The sequence below is a fragment of the Achroia grisella genome, unplaced genomic scaffold (genome assembly GCF_030625045.1).
Source record: "Achroia grisella isolate CSIRO2021 unplaced genomic scaffold, CSIRO_AGI_Agris_v1 utg856, whole genome shotgun sequence".
Classification (NCBI taxonomy): domain Eukaryota; kingdom Metazoa; phylum Arthropoda; class Insecta; order Lepidoptera; family Pyralidae; genus Achroia; species Achroia grisella.
In genome coordinates, this window is record NW_026713045.1 from 2,413,327 (window position 1) to 2,440,250 (window position 26,924).

At 32.1% G+C, this 26,924-nt stretch overlaps 1 protein-coding gene and 1 long non-coding RNA gene across 2 annotated transcripts in view; both read right to left on the reverse strand.

Moving 5' to 3' along the window:
• Nucleotides 1–26,924, reverse strand: part of LOC131852617 (uncharacterized) — a 199,061-nt gene that overhangs the window by 89,763 nt on the left and 82,374 nt on the right. The window lies entirely within an intron of this gene.
• LOC131852615 (transcription factor Sox-14) lies at nucleotides 11,983–13,894 on the reverse strand. The gene has a single exon (XM_059203309.1). It carries the CDS (start codon nucleotides 13,758–13,760, stop codon nucleotides 12,654–12,656), a length of 1,107 nt encoding a protein of 368 aa, XP_059059292.1. The 5' UTR covers nucleotides 13,761–13,894; the 3' UTR covers nucleotides 11,983–12,653.

The following is a 26,924-nucleotide window of genomic DNA, read 5'->3' on the forward strand; positions in this document are numbered from 1 at the left end:
AACAAAAATGTACATTACTCAGTTCTAGTTTGGCAACATATCCTTGTTATCGACAGGAACTAAAAGTATTTTCTTCAACTTTTTTCACTTCCTTAATATGTGGGTAGATTACTATTTACTATAATACGCAAAATTATAAAGGTGAACTTTATGTATACCTATAATTGTATTTAAAGAATTAAGTCTTATTTTAAAGAGAAGAAGATTAATACCTGGACTATCGACTGACTGTCATACGTACATACATTATGGATGCCATGGATATCACGCCATCATATGACGCCTTAGTACCCCTTATGCGTTGCCATTCCGAACGACTAAGGTGCATTCGTACCCTGTAATTTCACTGCCACTTCAATCCAACCAAAAAACAGCTCATAAATAAGATGCTTTATTATTGGTAGAAATAAGTTAGTCAGTGGTCACGCAAACGACTTTGTATGAAGTCCTCTGTTACATCGCAATGTGTAATTTTGATTATTTTTGCTTGGTGTCATTTAGTGAGTAGTTATGACAGGAAAATACACGATTTAAAGACATTATACCTTTTCTTTAATATCAATAAAGGAGTTGAGAACGCTCTACTAACTTTAACATGCATATAACATGTACATAACTATTACATTATTAATTACCCTTTCCATATATAAACAAAATATCGGTCAGCCTCAACAATGCATAAAAAATACCAACAAAGTCGTTATTAGGCACGTATTGTGAACGCAATGTGGGTGATTCGTGAATAAATTAAAACAAATGACAATTGACAGTTGATAGTGTCAAATAATAACAGTGGCGGGCGCCGGTGGCGTGCGTAAGATTTGTAAATGTCATTAAATCAGAGAACTACGCGTGTTTCCCGCCCACGCGTCACAGGGCCGTACTGTTTTATTATTTTTTCCTTGTAAATCAGTGTTCAGTCGCAAAACAATAAGCTGATATGTTGATAGCTTAAATTGTAGGTGAAGAAGTTAACACCTCTTCTGCTTTAAACAAACGAGTGTAGGTTCCAGAACAATAACACATTCTTTTAGGTACTGATACTTTTAAGCCAATTCTTGCTTGTAAAAATTCTTGTTCCAGGACAAAAAGGTTTGTTTCAGGTTTGAAATTTTTATTCCAATTCTTGATGGTAAAATATGTAGCCTGTGTGAAGACATGCCTACAGCCTATAGATATATATACATTTGCGGTTGGATTATTATTGGCGAAGCCTCCATATCATCATAACACCCTTATAGTGTAGCCTCGATAATTTAGACAATAAATATTACCTTCATTCTTTGAAGGTTTATGGAATCTGAAGTTCCTCAACCTATTCAATATCCTGAAAATTTCAATACATATATGTAAACATTTATTTAATTATAATATAAAATAAAAAAATATAAAATGTAATATAAAATTATATCCATTACCAACCATATGTATATAATATATGGTTGGTAATGGATATAATTTTATATGTATCTAAGTATAAATTATATAGAAGACGCCTATTTCAAGGGACAATCTAACCTCAACAAAAATGTTATTAATGTTAACAAATAAATATATTATAGTAATAATTAAAAAAATATTTAGTAATTCAGTAATTTTACAATAAGTTATTAGGTAGATACGTTTACCCAGCAAAGTTAATAGTCAATGTCAATTAATATGAAGGTTGTTGTTAATTTATCAGCAACAAGCTGCTATCCGCAAGTTCGTTCGCATGGAATTTACCTTATTTTTTAAATAAATTAAAGTACTCAAGTAAATGGAGCCTAAGTTAGTCCTTATAACATTATCTATCTGTGAGTGAAAGTTTCGTCAAAATCGATCCAGCCGTATCAGAGATTAGCAAGACCAAACTAACAGACAGATATTTTTTAAATACATTCTTTAATGTAACAACTAGAAATACTTTCATGTACATTTAGTGAAAAGCTATTAATTAGAAATTACAAACGGATACTCACATTTTCGCAATTTTCGCTACTAGTTGATAATAAATAATGTTGCAAATATTAATTTACATACTTCTCTTTACAGGACTTTTATTTAGATATGCATCTACATCAATTGGACGTCTGATATTATTATTGAGCAGAGCACAAAGCACAGAACGATCTTAGAGATCAGATTTGCATTCTGTGTGCACACACGATACTCCTCCGAAACGACTAGACCGATTGAGAAAATTTCACCGAAGATCGCCCTTCGAGCCTCCACTCAAAAAAATTCCAATCGGTCAAGGTCGAGTTTTTAAGAATAAACGCGCTACGGTCAACATGAACCTGGTGTGTAAACATGTTATGTGTGTATACATGTAGGTACATATTATAATATAAATTTTAAAACAAAATTTCATATATTAGTAGGTAAGGTATCTGAAATAACAACATCAAACTTATTATAAAACATTATTTCATAAAATAGGTAATTTAAAGAATCTGCCTGATGCAAGAAATTCTAAACAATTTATCTTTTACCATTTACAATTTACCCCAAAAAACTCAACACCCGTGTAACTTAACCGAAACTACTAAATAACAAAATTAGTGTTGAGATCTCGGCGATAACGTAATCCGTGTCGACTTTATTTGTTTTTAATTATTCAGAAGCGGAGTCCGCCCCTGGTTAATGACTCTATCGCGCGCGATTTATGTGTGGCCCGGGGTCTTTGTTTTTTATTCCTACCCACCTACTCGGTGGTTGATTGAGAGCCCGGACCAGTAGGAGTATGTGGACTTCGAGTTTTGGATTAATGGCCTCCCCACCTGGTTGCTAAGAATTAATGTAAAAAAAGTTTATTTTTTGCAATTTCCTGTTTAGGTAAACGTTGTAATATCAGCATTAATTTAACCACTCCGTGTGCCATTTTTAAACCCAATTTGAATAAATATATGAAATTAATATACGAAAAGAATATATGAAATTGTTTTGAATTGTTTATACATTATTTAGCTATATATTTTTCATTAATCTTTATTATTTAAAGATATGCTTGTACGCCGATCTATCCTAAGATTTCCCAATTAACCAGTGATTGAAGATGCTAAAAAAATACATGGATTGATGCAAAAGTATGATTCACTTTCATACGAAGCAGTCTAATATTAGTAAGTACTAATATAATTTCTTATGATGACTAATACTTAAAAATAGATAACCGTGCTCTCTCCTTATCAACCTTCCTTAACATGCCAAAAAACTTTCTCATTAAATTCCAAGAACCCTAATCACTCGTCTGCCTATTTTTATTTTAATGTTTCGTATATTCCTAATTTGCAGTAACCGAACGGTAAAATTGTCGAGTCGAGTCGAGAGTCGAGAGAGATAAGCTGTCATTTTAAAGCTTATCAGATAAAATATTTTTATTCATCTATGACACATACAGTCGCTAGTTATTCAAAAATGTATTTGAGTATATACATAAATACATTTTTTAATATCTAGCGTCTATGTATATACTCAATTCATCAAAGCTTTGATTAGAGCCTGGTAACCACTAATATGTAGTTTAATAAATGATATTATTTAAAGCTAGTATATTTATGAGGCCCATAAAACTTACTTCTGACCTACTAACTATTTGTATGTAAAAACATATCCACGTAAAAATTCTAATATAATGAACACTGTTTTAATAGGTGTATTAACCTTAGGAAATAATTTTCCTAAAAACCAATAAAAAAAAACAAGCATTTAAAAAACATTTGTCATCTGTATAGAGCACATAAAAGAAAACGAGGTAACTGCCATATTTTATGAAGGATCTTGTTTAAATATTCATCTCACGTCGTTTAAAGATAACGTCGTCCGTGAAGTAGATACATATGAGATGGAAATTATTCCGTTCATGTGTCATGTCGGCCACTTAACATATACGAATTGCAGATGTAGGTAAAAGATTTTATGTAAACTGTCCCCAAGTTATGGGAGACACAGATTGTCGCTGTTATCATTCACACATCATTGTCAAAGTTTTTATATAATAAAATGATGGAAACATTTAATGGTATTAAGCTCGCCATATTGTAAACTTTTATAAGTGCAAAAAGAACAAATAAATACTAGCTACCCGCTCCAGCTTCGCACGGGTGTATGTATATGTATTTATACATACACATACCTACCTCTTGAGACACTATCTATTCCTAAAAACTGAATCAAATTCATTGTGTAGTTTAAAAGATCTAAGCAAGCAGGCAGCGGAAGCGATTTCATGCTATAGTATGTAAAGATAAAATCTTAATCAGTGTGTTTCTACATTATATTTTATTGTAACATAAATATAATAGATTGGTAAGTTTAACATACATATTTACCTAGATATAGTTATTAAGATACACTGTTCTAAGTCATTAATAAAAAAATAACTATATAAATCAATTAATGAATTGTAACTGCGACATCTGACTTGGACATTATAAAATTTACAAAATTGTGATGTTGATAATTTTAAATGTACCTAAGTACTAAAAACAAAAAATAATTCTCGACAAAATATAACACAAATTAAAAGAATTCGCTAAGCGTATATATTTTGGTTAATATTCAGTTTTTTTTAATAACATATTTATTTAACCGCAGTTAAATAACTGTTTCAATTCTTTTGAATACACCATAACACCATAATTAACAGCTAGTAATATAACAATTCATGACTTAGGCACCGGAATTCAACGTTGATTACTGTTAGGTACAGCTAAAACTTTGGCGGCATTTATAACCCAAGGTACGGTGTAATTATTTTACAATCCAACCCTGTCTGTGTCTGTACGTACCCCTTTACAGCAATAAAACTTTCTCAAAACATTTTATTACCGCCTGTTTTTTTTTCAAACGGCTACCGCTTTGTGGGTTTTTGTACCGATATTTTATAAATATTAATACTCGTGTTAAAATGTTTTAGCCAATGTTATTTGTGTATACCTATTATGTTAGTATGTAAATTATTTATTAATTTTATTAACTGGTTATGTAATGTACTCGTATAGACACATTACATAAACTGTTTTAAACTACTTTTCGTAAAAAATAATGCAATCAAATACCAGTATTATAGAACTTTACTTTTAATAAGCAAGCATGACAAAAGTATTTTATCCATATGTTTTCTAAATATTTATAATCTTCTTCATCATATATCTACATATAAAATTGTTAGAACGCAAAAATTGTCTGTGTGTGTTCTGGAAATATCGAACGAAATTGTAGAATATAGGTAAAAAAATGACCCCTAATGGAGGTAACCATTTAGTAATGTTATTTAATTAATAAATAAAATAACATAGCGTTGTATAAATGATGAAATTATTTTTGTAGCTTAATTATCGTCTATAGATCGCGTTAACAAATTTCAGTTGAACTCGCTGGAACTAATAGATATAAATTTTATATATCTTTACTGGTTATAAAGTCGCATCATATCCCACGTTATTTTCTTCATCCACTATATCCACATACGTAAAACAAAAAGCATCTTCGTTACAAAGTGTCGTTGTAAAATACTACAAAATAAGTAGTTATAACTTAGAGACATTACTTCAGTGGAAATGTCTTAGCAATACACGTACATAGTCTACCTGTGGACGGCAATAGTACCGTTACGGCAACTAACGATTCCAAGAAGGTCATGCGCACTAAAGTAAGGCTGAAATTCCACTTAAATTTTTTGCCGCGTCCGCGCCGCATTGCATCTGGTACTTGCCTTAGTCTATGGCAAGTAAATATATAAATTTACAATTTTAGATATGTATCTGTTGGTAGTTGTAAATTATATGTGAACATCACCTCTGACTGTACCTATTAGCAGTCAGAGGTAAGGTTTTTAAAATGTTGTATTTAATAAAAATAACTTGTATAGTTAGCACTGTTTTCAGTATTGAACAATAAACTAAATTGAATAAGATAGTTCATTGAAATTACAATTAAAGTCGATATAAAATTAACATATTTACAATGTAATTTTATTGATATTTTAATTTTTTAACTTTGTTCCTATTTATATAAACAGTATAGGTATGCACTATATAATTTTTTTTATCTGCTATTAATGTTCGGTATTATATTGTAGGTAAATAAACTAAAATTATTTATGTAATAAAAATATCTCTTTACGATGAAATTGGATATAAATAATAATGGAATATTATTAGTTTAAATTTGTAGTCACAAATCCATATTTCGTCACTATAAAGAATAGAATGCAACATTCAGAACATTTCAGAATTAGTATCTTGATTTCTTATAATCATGTAAGAAGTACCTAGGTACTTAACATGTAAGTAATTTAAAGTACCTACCCACAAATATATTATAAACATATGTTTGTACATTGGTAGGAAGTGTCTGTGATAGAATGTCAAATTGCAGTGAGGAGACAACATTGACGATACATATATGTATGAACATCATTATTTTTTATCTATTTTTTAATCTACTACCATTATTTTGTAAATTCTTGACCCTTGTAAAACATACATTCTATGACGGTGTCTATTTAAATTTCAATAACAAAGTTCAAATGAAGAAACGACTTATGTGACATATCTATTCACACATCGGTAACACACACGCGCCACCCAACGTGGTTACACCACTAGGCGGCTCTCCGTCGAGTCGGCGTTATCACATAATGACAAATGAGAGCAAATATTGACAACATAAAAACAAAGGGCCCGACGGGGGCGGTCGGTGTCAAACTCAAGAACAAACAAGTTGTTTGACGAACGAATTACGTGACAAGTTTAGTTCGGTCTGCAGTTGTTTGCTCACGGCATGGGAGTTTGGGAATTGCGACATTGTGAAAAAATCTGGGGCCATGTGTCGGCGGATGTAAGCACCCCAGGAGGCAGATGTATACCTACAACAGCGGGCTATATTTCACTTTATGTTTCAAAGGTGCAAAATTGTAATTTTCCATTAAGTGTCTACATTGTGAATTGATATTTTGGCGTTGGTACTAAAATTTCTATATACAGGCAGTACTCATTATTAAAAGCATTTAATTGGAATGCAATGCAATCGCTACAGATATCATTTTACTGTATTATAATTATGAAGATATCATATATATATTTTTGATTAATATTAATTCTAATATGAATAAAATTGTAATTAGTGAATAATAACAGCGTAGTTACCATAATAAGTAAACAAACAAACCGGGTTTTCGTAACACTTTAAAACCCTATAAAATATTATTCGACATTCAGTAGACATCTAACCATTAACGGGAAGAAAAGTAGTATAATTCTTCAGTCAATGCTTGTCAATGGTTCAGGAATAACTCATTATGTGTAAGTACTTGTAACATTAGGGTACTTGATATATTCTGCCACTGACTTATAGACATACCTATACCTATATTAAAAAAAAGTCAAGTGCCTAAGACCTAACTAGACTCTTTCTTTCTTACTACTTGACCTATTTTCTTAATTCTCATTTCTAATTTATATAGTTCTATTAAATGTGACAAAATAGTTCACTGCTAAAAATAAGTTTGTACGCTGTTTAAGTTTTCATTAATGATACAATTATAGTAGAATAATACAGAAATAGAAATACTTTTTAATCAAATAAAATGATGCGAATTAGGATAGAGAGAAAAGATTAGAAGCGTGCGGGTGAAGCCTTTAGCAGCAATGGGACCTAGCACCTATAGGCTATAACAAATAAGAACTATGAAAAAGTTTCTTTTGTCTACCACACATTTGAAATACAGAATCAGTTGAAAAGTATAAACATGAAACGTGAATATAAATGTTGTTGCATACTTTTTACACCTAGAACAAGGATATAAACTTTGTCTTACTGCATTATTTAGTGTACGTATTATTAGAAACCGGTAAAATACCAGCAATCATCGCAATGACATGTCGCGAACCGTGAGACAAAACAATGGTGTCTCGTGGGAACGCAGTGATTGCCCACCCTCGGGTCGCGGGTTCGAGCGCCGAGCCACGCTGTGGAACGGTGGGGTGCGAAAAGCCCTGATGTCCGAACATAAGTACGTTTTATAATATTACATTTTCAAGTTACGTGCCCCGATAAAAAATACTATTAGATATCAAGAAACAGCTGAACGAATAATGCTTCATTAGTAAAGTTGCTTATTATTTTAAATTAGTCTGCTTTATTTAGACACAATGAAATCAACACTTTATCATTTGTAATTAAGGTTTGAGTTGCAACGAAATTTATAATCCGAACTCGTTTATTCTCTTCAAGAATAAGTTAGACATCGTCATATTCATCTTCAGTCTTCAGTTTGTGCGGTGTGTAGTGTTAAGAGTTCAGAAATTTATGAAAACGAAACATAATATTGAATATTACAGTTATATTAATTACAATACTTGCCGGTCTACTATCTTTGTTGTAAATATTAGTTAGGTTATGTAGTTTTTTTATGTAGGTAATTGGAATAGCAAACAAGCTTAGTGCCCACCTGGTAAGTGGTAGCCATCATTGTTCCTAATATCACTCTTAAAACCAAAACATAGCATTGGCGGTTGAAATGGGCGAGACAGATGTATGCAGCGAATTTTTAGTAAATCTGCAATAGCAAAGTTTAGAATAAGTAATAAAGTCTGTAATTACAAAAAAAATTGATGGAATTGAGTACAACTAGCTTACGAAACTACTACTACTAATTTTACTAACAACATAGTTTATGTGGAATGTTTCTTACTTTTGCACCATGAATTTTCTGAATAGATTACAACGACATTCAATATACTGATATAACATATTCTATAGTAATATATATAATATTTATACGCCGCGTAATATTGCTACTATGGAAAGAACTTGTATCAAAAAAGACACGATACCAGAAAAGAGTATTGCTTCAGTATTTCTGTACCTACATTTGCTATGTTATTATTATAAGTGACCTCTTTGCGAATCCAAAACTAATTTAGATAATGTTTTTTCTAATGAATAAGGTGTTTGTTTCGAGGTAATATTGATTTATGTGAAATTAGTTTGCTATAAAATGATATCCGGCAATCAATTTAAAAACATTATAAGATTTAGTTAACATAGTTAACATAGTACAAAAATGAATTTTCAAAGTTTAGTTCATAAAGCTGAATTGTAGGTATATGTATGTAAGTACGTATATCTACTTTATTTTAGTCACTCCCTACTCGAGAACTGTTTTATTTTTTTTCTTTAGATTTCAATATATATTCCACTGCATTTACCTCAGAACTTATTTACATTTGAACTGATTAGTTTTTTTTTAATTAAAACCTTGTGCCCAGAATAATTTTTATCAAGATTTGACCAGTAGTTTTCTTCTTAATACTGAAAAAAACTTGGTTAATTTAAGTAATTCAGTGTGATAAATATCTTCAAGAGTACAAAGATCGTTATACCTCACTTGTCACATTACTCTCGCCCGCCCTACACCGCACTAAGTGAAAATAGTGTTTAAATTAATTCAGCTTAAACACAGGGGCGTATTTTCGTTCGGATTAAGTTCATTTCTTCCCTTGGGACGAAAAAGTGGCCGAAATTCTATCAACTACTCGGGGATTTGATTAAATCCCGCCTCACCCCTTGCGTGTTGACAGTAATTGATTGAAATGCGCGTTTCTGTACGATTGATTTTATATCTGTGTCAATGCAATTTTTATTTATAACTTTATACACACTTATTATTAAATATTTAATCCTTATTTACATGTATTATGCATATAAATTCCTTAATAGATCTATAGAAATAATTTTAAGTGTAATAATTTTATATTTTTTTCATATAAGAAATTATTTTACCTCTACTTCATTTGTACTTTACATCGGAAATAAACTCTAGAATTACTTTCAGTACTTATACTAGTAGAACAAATTAAAGCATAATTCTAATATTTTTAGGTAAGTGCTGGGATTTTTTCACTTGCATTATATATATATTCTATATTACCCTGACTGTATTTTGCGTAAGAGGATCAGTAATGAGATTTACATTTTTATTTATTTACCTTTTATAAAATATAGGTACTATACGTAGTAGTATAGTTCACTTCATATGCCAAAAATATTAGTGGCATTATTATTTTAGTTATCAATAATACCTTCACAAAATTTATTGTAATATTAAGAAATCGCTGGTTGGAATGAATTCTTTTTTAGGTAATTACGTAAACGAATCATACACTTATTTGTCACCAAAATCGCTAATGATATATTTAAATATATTATATAATTTATGTATAACTGCTTGGTATATTTGATGGAGCACTAAATGTTGCCTACTATAACTAGGTAATTATTATAATAGAAACATGTCAAATTTTACTGAAATTATTTATGTAACCGAACATTTTTTATTAACAAAAAGAGAACAAAAAATACTTTACGTCTCTTCATAGAAGCTTACCTGAAGTAATTTTTTTTATTAGCCATTCGGGCTATATTTCTTCTGAACTTAATATTCGGATTCAATACTTACTATTTCTGTATTTAGGAACATCTCACTGATACAATTTTTTCTGCTAACTAGTTTTTTTTAATTAGAGTAACTTTATAAGTCGTCTGTATACTTTAATCTCATCTATTTCTGACAACAAAAAGATTGCTTTACAAGTGGTATTCCAGTAGTATGTAAAATTATATTGTACAGACTGTAATAAATAAGTTCTTAGTAATTTGTCCAACGAACAAGGAATATGGAAATCACAATATATTTTAGGTATACTGAGCATGTCCATATATAACTTATGGCGACTATATGTAGGTATTATTACTTGATATCAAGTGCGCAGTCAGATTATTAACATTGACTAATAAAGAGTATGTAAGAATTACATTTTTATGTTATATCAATTTTGTTTACGTTCATATTATATATAAGAGCTCTCTTATTTCTATCTATAGTCTTTAAAAATATATTGTTTTACTAAATAAGATACAAAAAATACCAAAAACTATAGTTAGCTTCTCAAATATAAAATTAAATATATTATTTTGCTAAATATAAGTTCATGTGCTTTGTGTGTAGAAATTATATTTGTTTCCCCAACAAGCTCATTATTACCACGATTCTTAGTAAGTATACGAAAATTAGGTCGTGATCTTTTTATTCATTAGAAATAGCCCTATCGATTGCAAAAATAATAAATAAAACTTATTCCGAACCCACAAATATATCAAGTTACATTTACCAACACATAAAAAATCAATCTAAAATAGTTTTGAAGAATATTGAAAATTATGATCGTATAAGTAAGAATTACTGGCATTTAACTAATATATAATTTATTTATATTATAAAGATATTAATGATTAAATCTTATATTAATATATAAATATGTTTATAACATAGCGTCTTGATGAAAATGAATCTAAAAGTAGTAATATTGCGTTGAAGTCTTTTGTGGGTGATATCAAGATGCCTACGCGTATTATTAATTTGAATACATATTTTGTTTAGTTTAGACTTTCGATAAGTATGTTTACCTATTTATTATAATAAATATAAAGTTAATGTGAGTACAATGTATTATAATGTACATTGTCTCAAGTTTTATCAATAGTAAATTTTTATTGATAATAAAAGAAATTTCATTTAAAAATTTCCACCCTTTCTCGTATTTAAAAAAAAACATGTACTATTTTAAGTTACAAGTGCAATAAAGAATATTTAAATTAAACTTGATTCAATTTAATAAATCTTCTTTGTTCAAGTAAAACAAAAAAGTGTCTTGTCATATTGAAATGTATAATTTTAATATCAATATATAATGCGTATATACCTATATTGAAATCTCTTTTTATACTATATTATTTTACTTATTTTCAATATACAAAAACATGTTAAAAGTAATATGTACCTAATAGATTAGCAAAATATCTAAATTAATTTTAATAATTATATCATGTGGGTAATAAAGATGTGATTTTTACGCAGGTAGTTCTTAGTAGAAACTATAACAGGGGAGCACTTGGGATCATAGAACAAAACAGCAAGTACAATTTTAACGCGTCGTTTATTGATAACTTCATCTTTTTCTTCAATATACTTTGTGTCCACTGACTATATAACACTCACTGTACATTTTCGTATTACAATATTAGTCTTTCGAGGCTTTATAACTTTCGTTTCCATATAACAAATATTTTGTACAACGCACGGGGGTGCGAGTGTGGCGTCGTGGCACGACTTATCTCTATCTAACTACATTTTATCGACTAAAACCAACTCTAGCATTTAACACTATATTTACAAATTGTTCAAATTTTTTTGGTATTCAAATTACCGCTGTCACTACGTCATCTCTCGCGCTACCCTCAGTCAATATTCTCGCGTCCATCCACACGACAACTTAAAATATTTTAACTTAAATCATGAAAAAATACATTAATCATAATATAATACAATTCATCAACAACATTAATTGAACTTTTGGCCGTCGGCGACGGGCCAGTAACTCGTGAAGTCAACAGTTCGCAACACTAACAGCGGCGAGGGCCGGGGCCCGCACACTATACAAAACAAATAAATGGACATACCTAGAAGTATGTACAGCCGGGGAATAACGATCACTGTCCTAACGCGGCAACCAATTCGCAACAAAGTCACTGGTGGCGTCGAGGTGCGCGGCGACTCGACCAGCTCATAGCGGCGGGATGTCGATGTCGCACGCGAAAGGCGATTCTCAGATGAGCGGCATCGCGCGCTCACCGGCGGCCGCGTACCGCTGTTCATCTGGCACATGGTACATGTTGATGATGTGGCTCAGGTCCTGCTGACCGTACTCGCGCTTCATCGACAGCTGCTCGTGAGCGTGCGCATGCGGTGCAAATTCCCGTTTCAACTGCGCCTGGGGCTCGTGTGTAACAAACTCGCGTTTTAATCCCGGAGGTCCAGGAGACACAGGCTCCGATTTCGCGGATGAACCGCTTGGTGAATGCGATGCGCATGACGGTGGCAGCGCGTAACCACCCGGCGAGCCAGGTCCTAGGCCGTACGCGGACGGCGATGGTGGCTGTGGGAGATAAGGCGAGCCCTGACCGCCACCGTAGTATCCACCACCGTATCCACCTTGCTGCATTTGTGATACGTCGTAACGTGGATAACCATACGCTTGCTGTTGGTATGCGCTCGGGTCGTGCATCATGTATCCATTAGGCATATAACCATTAGGTGTCATTTGGTACACATCACGCGGCTGCTGGGCCGTCGGCGCTGATGTTCTTTGTCCCTCGCCTGCACCTAATAATGCTCCACCACCTAGTGGATATTTTTCTTGCTTTTTAGCAAGCGTCTTCGTCTTCCTCCTTGGTCTGTATTTATAATCCGGATGCTCTTTCATGTGAACGGCTCGAAGTCTCTTCGCCTCGTCGATGAACGGTCGCTTTTCAGATTCTGATAAATCTTTCCACTGTGCACCCAATCGTTTGGAGATTTCTGAATTATGCATTTTGGGGTTATCTGATGCCATCTTCCTGCGTTGCCCCCGTGACCACACCATAAAAGCATTCATAGGACGTTTAACACGGTCTGCATTTGAGTTTTTGCTGGTATTGTTATTGTTGTTGTTGGGCGGTTGATGGTGTTGTTGTTGGGGCTGCGCGTGGTGCTGCGGTAGAGGTTGGTGGTGCTGATGCTGCAGCGGTTGGTGTTGTCCCAGCGGCTGTTGCTGCGGCAGAGCCATCATGCCACCTAGCGCGCCCAGCGAGCCGTAGCCGTGCTGGAGCGCGTGGTGCGGCGGCACGGTAGCGTGCAGGCTGCCGCCTTTCAAATCCGTCTCCATCGTCAACATGTCGTCTTCCTGCGGCGCGTACAGCTTGCCGATCCTTCGTTCACTGTACACAACGAGAGAACCGTCGGTCGTTCACATGGACTCGCGGCGGTGCGCGTCGAGATAACGTTTCGCGGTACCGTACGGTGCGGAGGCTACGTGCGTTGTGAGGAGGCTCGCTTGCCGGGCGGCGGTGACTGCGGGCTCTCCCCGCGCGGGCTCCCCTGGGGGCCCGCCCGCCTGGGCCTACACCAATGGGAGCGGCGAGCGCGGCCCCGCCCCGCCCGCGCTCTCCCACCCGCCGCGGCCTGCATTTTTAATCGCGTGGCCTGCGAGGTGAGCGTACGCCTCACCGCCGACTCATGCAAATCTCAATTTTGTTTGCCGTCGGTGCTTGCACCTTCATGGCCTTACTTTATAATGTAAACAAAATGCAGTACCATATGTAGTACCTAGAAGTATGATTTATATTAGCCATTTATTTATAATAATAATCCACTTTACTTCTTTCTCTGTTTTAAAACAAGTTTCTTAATATGTGAGTACTGAGACTGATCCAATAAATTAACATGGTACTAATTCGAAAAATCTATATTCATAGTAGATGATACTGATATAAAACTATATTTTAATAAATACTTATAGATACTACCTAAGGGTAACATTAATTAAAGAACATTTAGTTACTTAACTACATTACTGTCTGAATAAAGCAATCCAGTATTGTTATAAATAATCATTTTATAACTGCTAAGTATATACGACAATGAAAATTATCAAAAGAGGTGCCATATTGTAACAAAAATGTGTGTCTACGAGATTTTTACATAATGACGTAGGCAGTATGTCTATTGTATGTTCAGCTGTTATAAGTTCAAGGCCCCGCGACAATGTAGTGAGCCTATTCAGTGAAAGAACCGCTAGCACAATGATTCGGGCACAGTCAATGATCACACTCATTCTCACTTCATTGTCTAGGATACTCACTACTGTAATTGACTGTATACTGTTTGTTTTGATTCAATCACACCTATTCAGACTTGTTTATACAGATTTAAGGCTTATTTTAATTTATTGTTATAAAAAATATACAAATAAATGTAATAAATTTATATGATTTTTAATTGTGGAAATGAGTAGGTAAATATGTAGGTAGTATGTTTGTGTATACCCATCTGATTATTGATGTCTATTTTGCTTTTCCTTTTGTGTTAAAATAACCTACAGTAGGTAAGGTATTTATAAATGCATACCTACTATACATTTAATTGTAGGTAAATGTTATTTTTTGCTATTTGTTATGACATTATCTACTTTTTTAAGGGGACTATTTATATAAATATACCTCTAGGTATATATTTAAGATTATACAAACCCTGTTCTTAACACTCTCCTACATTAAGTCTGAAAGTACGTTCTAACATCTATTTGCGTATTTGTTTCCCATAATAGTTTTGGGGTTGTCTCTTCATCATTATATAGTATAAAACAAAGTCGCTGTCGTTGTCTGTCCCTAACTATGCTTAGATCTTTGAAACTACGTAACGGAGTTTGAAGCGGTTTTTTTTAATAGATAGTGATTCAAGAGGAAGGTTTATATGTGTAATACATGTACACCCGTGCAAAGCTGGGGTGGGTAGCTAGTAATAATATAAATATCTAAATATTTTACTATATCTACATAGTTGTCCATACAGCTACTAAGTTATATGAGAATAATTTATTAATATCAAATTTTAGTTATACCTATAAACGACTAACTTTACCGGCAACTTCGTTTGATTCTTATAATATGAGTATGGATTATATGATATGTAAAATATGAGTATGGATGTAATTAACTCGTGTTTTCTATTTTGATATACCTACTGACACTATTACTTACCTATTGACATTTACAGTATTTTTTTTTTATCTATTCCAATATCACTGTTATGTAAGACAGAGGTCTTACCTAATTCTGCACCGTTATGATGACAAATTGTCTTCGTTTCAGACGGGAGATTACCATATGAGAATAAAATTACAGGATGTTGCGGTTTAAAATCACTGTTACAAAGCCCAACGCAAGAGATTCTGTTGTTAGATCTCTATTTATAGGCTGCGATATTTGCATGCAAGGAGATCAGAGAAAAATTGCTTTTTTCTATAACTCGCCTATAATAAGATACCAGAATGTTAATATTACCTACACATTCAATGTTAAGGTTGCCTGGAAGAAATAGCTATTTAGCGATAAGGCCGCCCATTGTTACTTCTTTGTCTTGTTTATTATGGTTTTTTTTTTATCATTTTATACATAATTGTGTATGTAACTGTATTTTCTGAGAAAGGAACAATAATTTTCAAGTCAAATAAGTTTCATTTATTCATTCATGCTAAGGCTTATAAAACTCATAACCTAGTGAGCACATACAAACATATTCTACTTAGGTATTATGGCTTCATGAAAAGGAGTTTAATAGACTTTCAGGTTGCCATTATGATTTACTATTTATTTTTTTCGAAATTATCATAACCAATAAGTAATTAATATACCTACCCAATAAATATATATTTATAGTTACATATTAAGCAATAATTGCATTTATTAGTGTTGGTGTACCACTTAGGTAGTATTGGCAATATGAGAGTTGTGTTTCGCTCTGAACTATCTTCTGAATCTGAACTAACTTCTGTCTTGAACTAATCTATGATGAATAAAACCATAGTTCTGAAGAGTAGATTCCAAATGAGGAGTCTAGATAAACTTGGTATTTATTTAGACTTAGTATATATATATATATCCAAGAAGTACCTACTATTAATAATTGTATACTGTCTGTAAAATAACATGACATACCTATCTACAAGATGTTTGTAGTTTTTATGGTATCCGTATCTGTACCATAAAAAGTATAATTTCCAATAAATTTATCTATCTACAACTGTACTTTATATAAAAAGTAACCCCTGAACTAAAACCATGGCCAGGTAACCCAATGTTTCTCTGAACTCCTTTTCTATAGACAATAAAACTACCAAGGTATGTTAGATAAGAGCACATTGTTTCAGATTTTCTAACAATGTTTTATGACTGCTCTGTCATTAGGGTTCCTTTGTTAAAACGGTTGTCTGTACTAGAGGTAATATTTTCTGGTAACTGTTATCGCTACTACGAATGTTGACCTTGATGATTTAAAAATGGGATACAGAAATGAAATGCACTAGATGTGGTGTTGTGGTTTTTATTGAAAATTTAACAATGATTGCAGTAAGGTGGTAAAATAACATGCGTACAATTACAATTGCGACATTAAATGTAAATAGTATAACTATAGGAAATGGATAAATTAAAACTAAAGTTAATTTTAATTGCCTAAATATTACAATAACATTGCCTACGTTTTAACAATTCTTGTAAAAAAATAGTTTCATTTTATATATGAAAAATTTAGTGATATCTGTAATATGTATTTATATGTATATATTTAGTCCTAAAAATATAATATACATTATTACAGATACAATTTTGCATTTAGTACCTATCTAAAATCTGTAACACGTTGCAGCCTCATCTAATTAATAAACTCAAAAGTAAACACTATTTACAAATAAGTTAACATATTATTTACTGCAACACTTATTTGGTACCTATATTATATAGATTTATTATTATGGAACTATTGTTATATGAACATGCTACTATTATTAGAATATATGAACATAATACATAAATTTAAATTAATATTTAATTATACATATTAATTATAAATTGTAAAAAGTTGGTACTACCTACAAATGTGTAAACTTTGGATATCTTTCATCTAGGTAAGCTCTACTAGGTATGTAGTTAAAAGACCATATAAAATACAATCCTGAGCTAAAGATGATCAAATTGTAACTAACAATAACAAAATAGCTATACCAGGTATCTGTATATTTTTTTGTTGTATTTAAAAAAAAATCTAGGTATGTATTTATATCAATAGTACCTATCCATAAAACAAGCTTTGCTTAGCTTGGGACTAGATGGCGTTGTGTGAATTGTTCTAAAACATTATTCTTATTATATGTTCGTAAATATATTTGTTTATATGCTTTTGTCATAAGTACAAATATGTCGAAATAGATGTCCTTAAAACTATGTATTTATTTCCTTTCTTATTTTATAATAATTGCCAAAAAAAAACTTAAAATTAAACAAAACAATATTTGACAGATCCACTAGCACATTTTGTATTTACGCTACAAAATTGTTAGACCATGAAACGGTTGCTCTCAATGTTGCTGCGGCGCCATTTTGCTCCAGTTTCAATTAAATGAATCCTCATTTAGAGTCGACGCCGTTAAATGTGGAAATCCCTTGACATGCCCCCGGGATAATCTTACCGTGACAGAGTGCGGTTGCATTATACACAATATCTTCTGGCATAATACCTATCTATATCTATACACATGTATACATTTTTACAATATATATTATTTGTATTATTCTCAATTATAAGACTGAATTCCAAATTCCATCCAGTGCCATATATATAACGAGTGTATTAGGTATAAAATTATATCTTTAGGTACTTACTATTATAGAATTTTTATTATTACCTTCGTGAGTTTTACTAATCTGAGCATAGAGTTTATAACAAATATTTGTTAATCAAAAAATTTTAATGGGTGAAAATTAAAAGCTATTCAGCAAATTTATATTTAAATTTATAATTTTTTATTGCAGATTATTTTATCTTTTATGTATGATAAATACCATATAGATTGAAATGCATGTGATCGACATGTGTCATTACTATTTGTTGTTACTATTTTTCTATTTCTAATAAAAATCTACTGTAACAGTAGATAATAATATTACAGTAATTAATGTTCTATAAACTGTTCAATCTGTATAATATCTGTATCAATACAATGTTAACTAGAGAAATTGTTCAAGTACTGACCCCGAAACCAACTTAGTTTAGAGTTCAAGTGAGCGAAGTCGCGGTAACATGTAGGTATCTGTAATAGTAAATTGGTACAATTTGACGATATAGTTATATGATCAAGTTGATTGCTAGTTAAGTAATAATAATAATAATTTTTATATATTTCAAATAGTAAACTAACTATTACAATTGTTGTTCATAATAAAAGTAAGAGATATTAATTGAGACAAAAAGTGTCTAATGAATGTGGCATTCATATTGTTTGTTAATAAGGATTAGTAGACACATTATTAGTATTGTACCCTATCAGGTGTCATGGACCTCCACGCGAAAACGATCTTTGTTAATTCGCCAAAATTGGTTAACTGACCCGATTTCATACTCATACCTCTTACTATGTTCGAGCGAATACCGTTAGCAAAGGAGTGCGCATAAGTTTATTCATTCCTTAAAAAAACATACATGGCATAGTTTCAAATAAATACCTACATTTATGCTTGAAACTCTAGAAATCTGTACGTTTCAGATGATCACATTACGCGTCACAGACTAATAAATTGTTGTTAAAGCTACAGAATACTTAGCACTACGTAGTACAACGCCAGTGCTAAATAAAAAGCGCGCATCAAACCCTCCAGCGTCCTAATTGGCGCGAGGTGTCACTAATGACAGCCGCGAGTGCCAAGCACCAGCAAGCACCGCCGCAAATTAATAATCATTGCGCCTGGCAACACTGATGGTGCCTCGCAATAAAAAATTAATATTTTTAGTAGACCATTGTTTAAAATGTTGTTGCTATCAATATCACAATAGCTATTTATCTGTGTAATTTCACATGTAAATAGTAGACTAAAAAATAAATATTTCTATTTATTATACAATTTATATAAAATGTATTTTAATCTAAATATATATGGCAAATTAGGTAATTTATTAAACTGATTATTTTTATTGTAAGATTTTCTTATTCTTTATTTATAGAATTTGATAAAATATGAATATGTACCTACCTACTTATTTATTTAATTTTTAAAGGAAAGTATACGTTCAAAAAGTTCTGAATCAATATATATGTATCATGGCTATAGCTATTATTGTTGCCATTTATTTAATGTAAATATACATCAAAACAAAAAATTTGCAAATTAAAAAAATGTATCCACACTCTACTGATCAAATTCGAACATGCAATTACGTCAACATACATACATATCCACATCACTAGACGAAGATCTCAGAAGCTGTAGATCATAATGAAAGCTCAATATTAGGCAGGACATGAGTCGACTAGACACAAACAAGACTGTGCACGTAAGAGCAAGCTATCATCATATCTCCTTACAAGGGGAACTGTCCACCCCACCGGGCGTGTGGTAGACGTCGGCATTTCATAGAATCGAACAGAATATAAATAATTAGGGAATAGTGATAAAGTCATAGAAAACCTTCTTAGAATTAAGTTAACCTTCTTTTTCGAAAATCAAGAAAATTTTCGAAATCATTTTTGGAATATCACTGCGTTTTTTTTATGTAATTGCTGACATGATATTTTGAAACGAATTTGATGATTCTTTTAGTCCAGGATTAGGTTAATTTAGACTGGATTTGACTTCCTTTACAGTATTGTTTTTAATTCTTAATGTATTGAATTTCCAATTATTTATATTACAAATATATTATTACCAACATGTGTCATTACTCCGATAGCTTTAAAAGATACAATTTTCAATATAGGATATACTAAAATTTTGCTATAAACAAAGAACGAGGAGGCAGAAAGATTTAATTAAAAAAACTGTACTATTATAGTATTAATTAAACAGAAATAAAAATTCTCAACGACGGCCGTCTTCAACATAACGAGGACACTTTAATACCCCGGCCGTCACACTTGAATAGACCTAGTACATATCTGCGTAAGGGGGGCGGCCAGGGCAGTAGCAGGGGGAGGGTCCACTTCCGTCCGCTGTCTCCGTCTCATCAGGCCTATCTTGGAAGCGAGCCGCCGCAAATTAAATAGTAACGTGCGACGGACGGACCCTATTTATATATGTTACCTTACATGGCGTGTGTTAGCCACAATTCAGAATACGATATATGTTACGTAATGTAGGTAAATCAGTTAATATTTAGAACGATTATAAACACATACCTACAACTGGATTACAATGCAATGACAATGGTTTAGCACACCGCCTTACTTCCGATGGTCGTGGGTTCGATTCTTTGCATGGCACAAACATTTGTATTCATGAGTATGATTGTTTGTATTGGTCTGGGTGTTTTCTATGTATAATATGTTTGTATTTACGTAATATATATATGTTTATGTTTGTGTATCAGTTATCACTAGTACCCATAACACAAAATTTAGCTAGCTAACTTAGGTTTAGATGGTGCTGTGTGTATTGTCCTGAGATTATTATTATTATTACAAGAGAAATAAATATCGTTAATAAAATTAACTGAAAATAAAAATTTATACATGTGACTTCATTCGAGTGACTGAAGGATATTGATTGATAGTGTTAAAAACTCTGCCAATGTTATCCATATGAATAATGTCATGCCAATTATTATTGGTTAGAGGATTCGTCAAGTGTGTAACAGACAAACAAAAATTAAATATTTATAACGGACAATTCTTTTGTTCCGATATCAGGCGAATTACACACCAGTCAAGTAAAGTAACAAGTAGGTAGATCTAAGTTTGTCATGGATCAGAGAACGTGTTGATAGTATACTATATTTACTAGTACGTCACTTAAAGATTGAGCTATTTGCTGTTCAGATTAGAAATCATTTAATTATCTTATATAAATAGATTTAATAATGGATATTACGTAGGTAGGTATATATAAATTTTGCCAAAAATTTTAAGCGATAAAATTTTAAAACTAATTTTTAAAAAAAAAATTTTCAGAATAATTCATAATACCTGTTCACTTAGGAATTTTAAGGAAGTATTAAATTACAGTACGTACAATATTTTTTTTAGAGAATTTGGATTATGAAGCTATCCCACGCATCTACGTTTTTTCAAACAACGAATATAAGAAAACTAGATTTTCCTTTAAGTGAAAGTTATTTGAAATAGTATCACATAGGGGGTACGTCATGCATCAAATTATATTTTTTTATGTTACTGGTGCTGTTCATTCTCAAACTGTCTTTCTTTTCTCCATACGGTGGGACCTCAGCATATTTGGTATTCCACTCTCTCAAAAGAATATTCTCTGAATTTGTAACTCTACCACTTTACTTTAAATTAAATAGCAAACGATTAGATATTGGTGTGAACTGTTCGCATGAGCAATATGGATTTCTCAAGTTGTAAACAAAAGTGGTATCTTTATATTTCCAGGTAGCAAATTAGATACCTACATTCAAACACAAGTGAGGTTCACAGGTGCTCTTTTAATATTTCAATAGGTTTATCTGTAAAACTTATAGATATGTTTTAAGTTCATTATTGACCGATTTTCGAAGAAAATAGTAGATATATTATATATAATGATTCTTGAGTATGTACTGTTTGTACAAACTGATACTTTGTAATGTTAATAATAGGGGGTCAAAGGGAAGCTGATTGTTCCTATTAGGGACTAATGCCCTCGTAGTTAATTTTTAGTGATTTTGCCACGATGGGCCTCGCTGGAGCACTAGAATGGTAGTATGGGCTAAGTTACCTGACTTCACGTCAGGTCTGTTAGTCTGTAGTTCAAACTATCATCCTAGTGCCCTGCCAACGTAAACTGTTAGCACAGGCGGTTGTGCCCGCCTGTGCTAACAGTTTACGCTTTAGTTTTTCCATTCTTAATCATAAATAAAAAAAAGACGATGAATATTACAAGATATGGACCTAAATAGTTAGACATAATCCTGTATCAATTATATCTAATCATGAACAGTTATTAAAACGAGCTTCTACGTCTAATTTAATTTTAATAATAACCTATATAATACAGCAATGGATCACAAATATATGTACCGCATCATAATAAAGTGTGTTTATTTTAATTAAATTAAATAATTCAGGCGTACATTGAATAGAAATGAAAGCTTATTTTGTTCGGGATGGACCTTTGACATAGGCCAATTACATTCATTGTATACCAACATATTGGATGTTACCCACAGCACTCAAGGAAACATCTTTATTTGTTGATATTTAATGAGAACACAGCTGAGTCACTGTCCATTAAAAAAGTTAAGTATGTACCTAATGGTTCCGTCGATATTATTACTTGATCAAATATTTGTTTTTCAATCAAATAAGAATACTTTTTTATTATTTCAAATAAGATAAAGACTAATACCATTATATTACTATTATTTTTATACTCAAATAAAACAAAAACTTACATTAAATACACCTAACATTACTATCTCCGAAATATTTTTTTGTATTAAAGTAATATATAACTGAATTAATTAATTATTATTAATCTATTTAACTATTTCCAATAAGAATACGTTTCTGTATATTTACTTTCAATATATTTTTTATTTTGGAGCTCACTAACCGTTTACTATATGCTATTACAAAAATCAATTATTATATAAAATATTTATATCACTAATAAATAAAAAAAATCAATAATCTTATTCATATAAATCTTATATCATATAAATAAAGGTAACGTTTAATCAAAGTAGTTATAACATTTCATTTCAAAGTGATCTTTAGAAGCTTTTGTTATTATTACGGTTAAATTTTATCTTTTAGTTCATACGCTAAGTGATACAAAAACTGATTCTATATATAGATACCTATATCTACATACAACAGTTAGCACTAATCACACACTGATACAACGTCATCTAAGTCGTGTTCGTACACTTCTGTACATATACAATAGACACCACCGTATATAGGTAAGTATAGCACGATCAGCTGATTGTCGGTTTCGCAGTTACGTATCTCAGTACGGCCTTCGGTCTACGCTGCGCGCGCATTACAAAGCACAACAAAAAGCACAAGAGTAAGCAAATTTCCGCGAGGAAAACACTCATTTTTCGCGATAGAACGTGCGAGCGTCGCGCTCCCAATGCCCAGACTAAACGCGGCCCGTGAAAAAGCACCGCCACAACGCCGGCCGACAATGGAAAGCGGTAAAGAATCATAATAATAACAATGACAACAATGTGAGATGCTATAATAAAGAGCCGCGGCATTGTGCTAGGCTCGGTTCGTTCGAAGGGTCGCGGGAGATCGATACTCGGATTGTCTGCGGATGGCGTGCGTGAACCTTTGTAGAGCCGGCCGCGAGGCGCGACGCCCTCGTCGGCCATTCATCGGTCGCGGCGACGCGAACGCTAATCAACTATTTCTATCGACTCTCTCTATCCCATAGAAAGAAAACACATTGCAATACGTTCAAAAACTTAAAATATATCTCCATAAATGAACATAGCTATATAACTATAAGTACAATAACGTAAACAAAATATTAAGGTATAACATCCTAAATCTAAATTTATTATTATTCTTTCCAAAAAAATACATTTCTTAGTCTAGAAAAACATACACTGCGATGCCCTGACTACACCGCCAGTATCAAATTAAGAAAGACCTCTACATTCTACGAGACTTCATAGAGTGACGGGGTCAACCTGTATTTCAAGAATTGTCTCTTTAGAAAGATCCTGATAGTAAAGTATATAACAGCAAACTAATACGTATTCCATAATTTGTACTAATTGATTTCGTACGTTGGATTTATTTGATTTTTATACCTAAAAATCTAAGAATCCAAGTCTATGTAGATATGAAACCCAGAATGATTTTGTAATACGTTCTTTAGAAAATATTCTAAGTATTATTTTTTCTTTAATTTTAATTATCTTGGAAATTATTCTATTCATATGAAATTATACCATGTTATTTGATAATAACAATGTTTATACGATGTACCTGTATATGATGTTAAAGTATACTTAAAAAACAGATGAGGCATATATTTCTTATGCTGTATCGCCAATTATCTCATTATTAATAAACGTATTTTCTTTCTTTCTTCTTTCTATGTACTAGCTGACCCGCGTAACTTATCTGTATCAAACTTACTTGACTTCTATCATATATTTATATACATCACATGTTTATCATCACATTTCACTTAATTTACAGAATAAAACATAGACTATAATGTTAAATTTCTTTAAAATCCGTTCAGTAGTTTTCATCATCATCCATCTATCTTATCTATACTCAAAAAATTTCGCGTTTTTAACATTAGAACTATTTCGTATTTGTATTATTCAAAACGTATATTGCCATTCTGCATTAAGCAAATAAAAACATTGGTGAGTTGTACTTAAAATTTCGCCAGTGGTTTCTGAGCTGTGAAGCGGCGGCTGGCGGCTGGCGGCTGATAAAACATCGGGTTTAATGTAATAATCCATCTATCGAGCAGTTATCATTAGTACGATCGCGCACACCTCCCGCCGACCCGCAGATTGCTTCGCGACGACAATGACCTTAATGTGGACATTACGTCTATTGGCTATTTATATTTTATTAATTTGTCAGACATCTATTTTTTTATGTAACTGTTGTCTACATTATGAAGAAATTTTTGTATATCATGTCATCAAGTGACGTTCATAGTTCAGAACCTTCGCTATAATTTTGGAGCACTAAGATTCTGTGCCTCCGAATTTACCTTGTAGTTTGACATGTTTCACCCTCCAACTGAAATACAGTTGCTACTTGTAATGAAGCAAGCTAAAATGAGCAACGTAAAGGTATGCATGTTAATGACTTTCTATAAAGTCTGCATATGGTAATTAAAGCTGGATGTTACCACATTAGTAACATGAATGACATACGATATCTGTAACAAGTGGTGGTGGTATTTAATATTATTTTTGATAGAACTCTCTAACAAACTCGATATACATATATATTAACAATTATATTTTCTGTCAAAGTCAGGCTCATCAGCCATTAGCGTGTACACTTATGACCTACAAAATATCAACGCTGGTCAATTAATAAAGTAGGAATGTTTTTTAATTTTATAAATGTATATTATTAGCAGAAAATAAATTTCTTTCTTTCTATATATCCTATTTGTTTACATTCATTTCATTTAAAGAAATAAATTTAATAGAATAATGAAGATTACAAATCTGAATTTTTGTACTTACATGTTTTATGTGACTGTACACATATAAAATATTTCTGTAAACAACACAGGAACATTGTAATTAATAAAAGTCAGCGACAAAAAAAAAATACCAGACAGGCGAGCTAATAAGAAATTATATGCTCATGAGGATGAGGCTAAGACTAAAATCACCGTTACGACATTTAGTTCCATTTTAAGTATAAAACAACAGTCGTATCCATACAAGGTTAATGAGGAATCGATATAATTGGCGGCGCGGGCGCAGAGAGTGCGCCCCGCGGCGCGTGTCCATCACCCACCGTCGGTCGCCGGTGCGCCCGCGCACTGCAATTAAACCTCTATCTCAACATCGACTAATCCAATTATGTAACTGCACCTAGCGAGCAGTTGTCTTTAATCGATAATCGACGGGCAGAGTTAATGACAACACTATGTTTGTGATTGTGATTTTATTAGAACGATGCAATCAGCTTTTTTAAACAACTTATCTTTTTTTTTTATCTGTTTGCTTGTAAGTGAAGAATAGCTTGTAAATAGAAATGTTTTTGATGAAAGTAAACCGTGTCAGGAATTTGTATTCTATTATTTAGGCTGTGCAGATTATGTCAATGAAGAATAACTAAAAGTAATGATAAGTGTTAAAATTAAACAACTTCTTCTAGTTTGATCGTTTTAGATAATTTACAGTTGTTACTCGCGACTTCATATGCATTTTGAGATTAAAAATTATACATTATATCTACTTGTAAATTTTTAGTATTATCCATTTAACCGTTTGATAAAAAAATACCGAACAGACACACTCTTGTATTTATATATATTTATAATACAAGTAATCTTATAGCAGTATATTATAGTCATTTGCTGCAGAATTGGCACTGCGTTGGACTGCAAACAAAATTATCGTGTCTACATGCGCTACTCTCTTGCCCTATTTCTGTCGCAAACTGTCTCTGTGCCGTGTTTGTGTTCTGTTTTCTAGTTGTTTGAAGTGCAACTACGCCCGTAAAATTCATATTTTATACTAGACCACTAATTAAAAAAAATATTTAATAGTGACTAGTAATCAGAATTTTGTGGAAAAGTCAGTACCTATATACCTACTTGTTTTATTTTCCGATACTTATAAA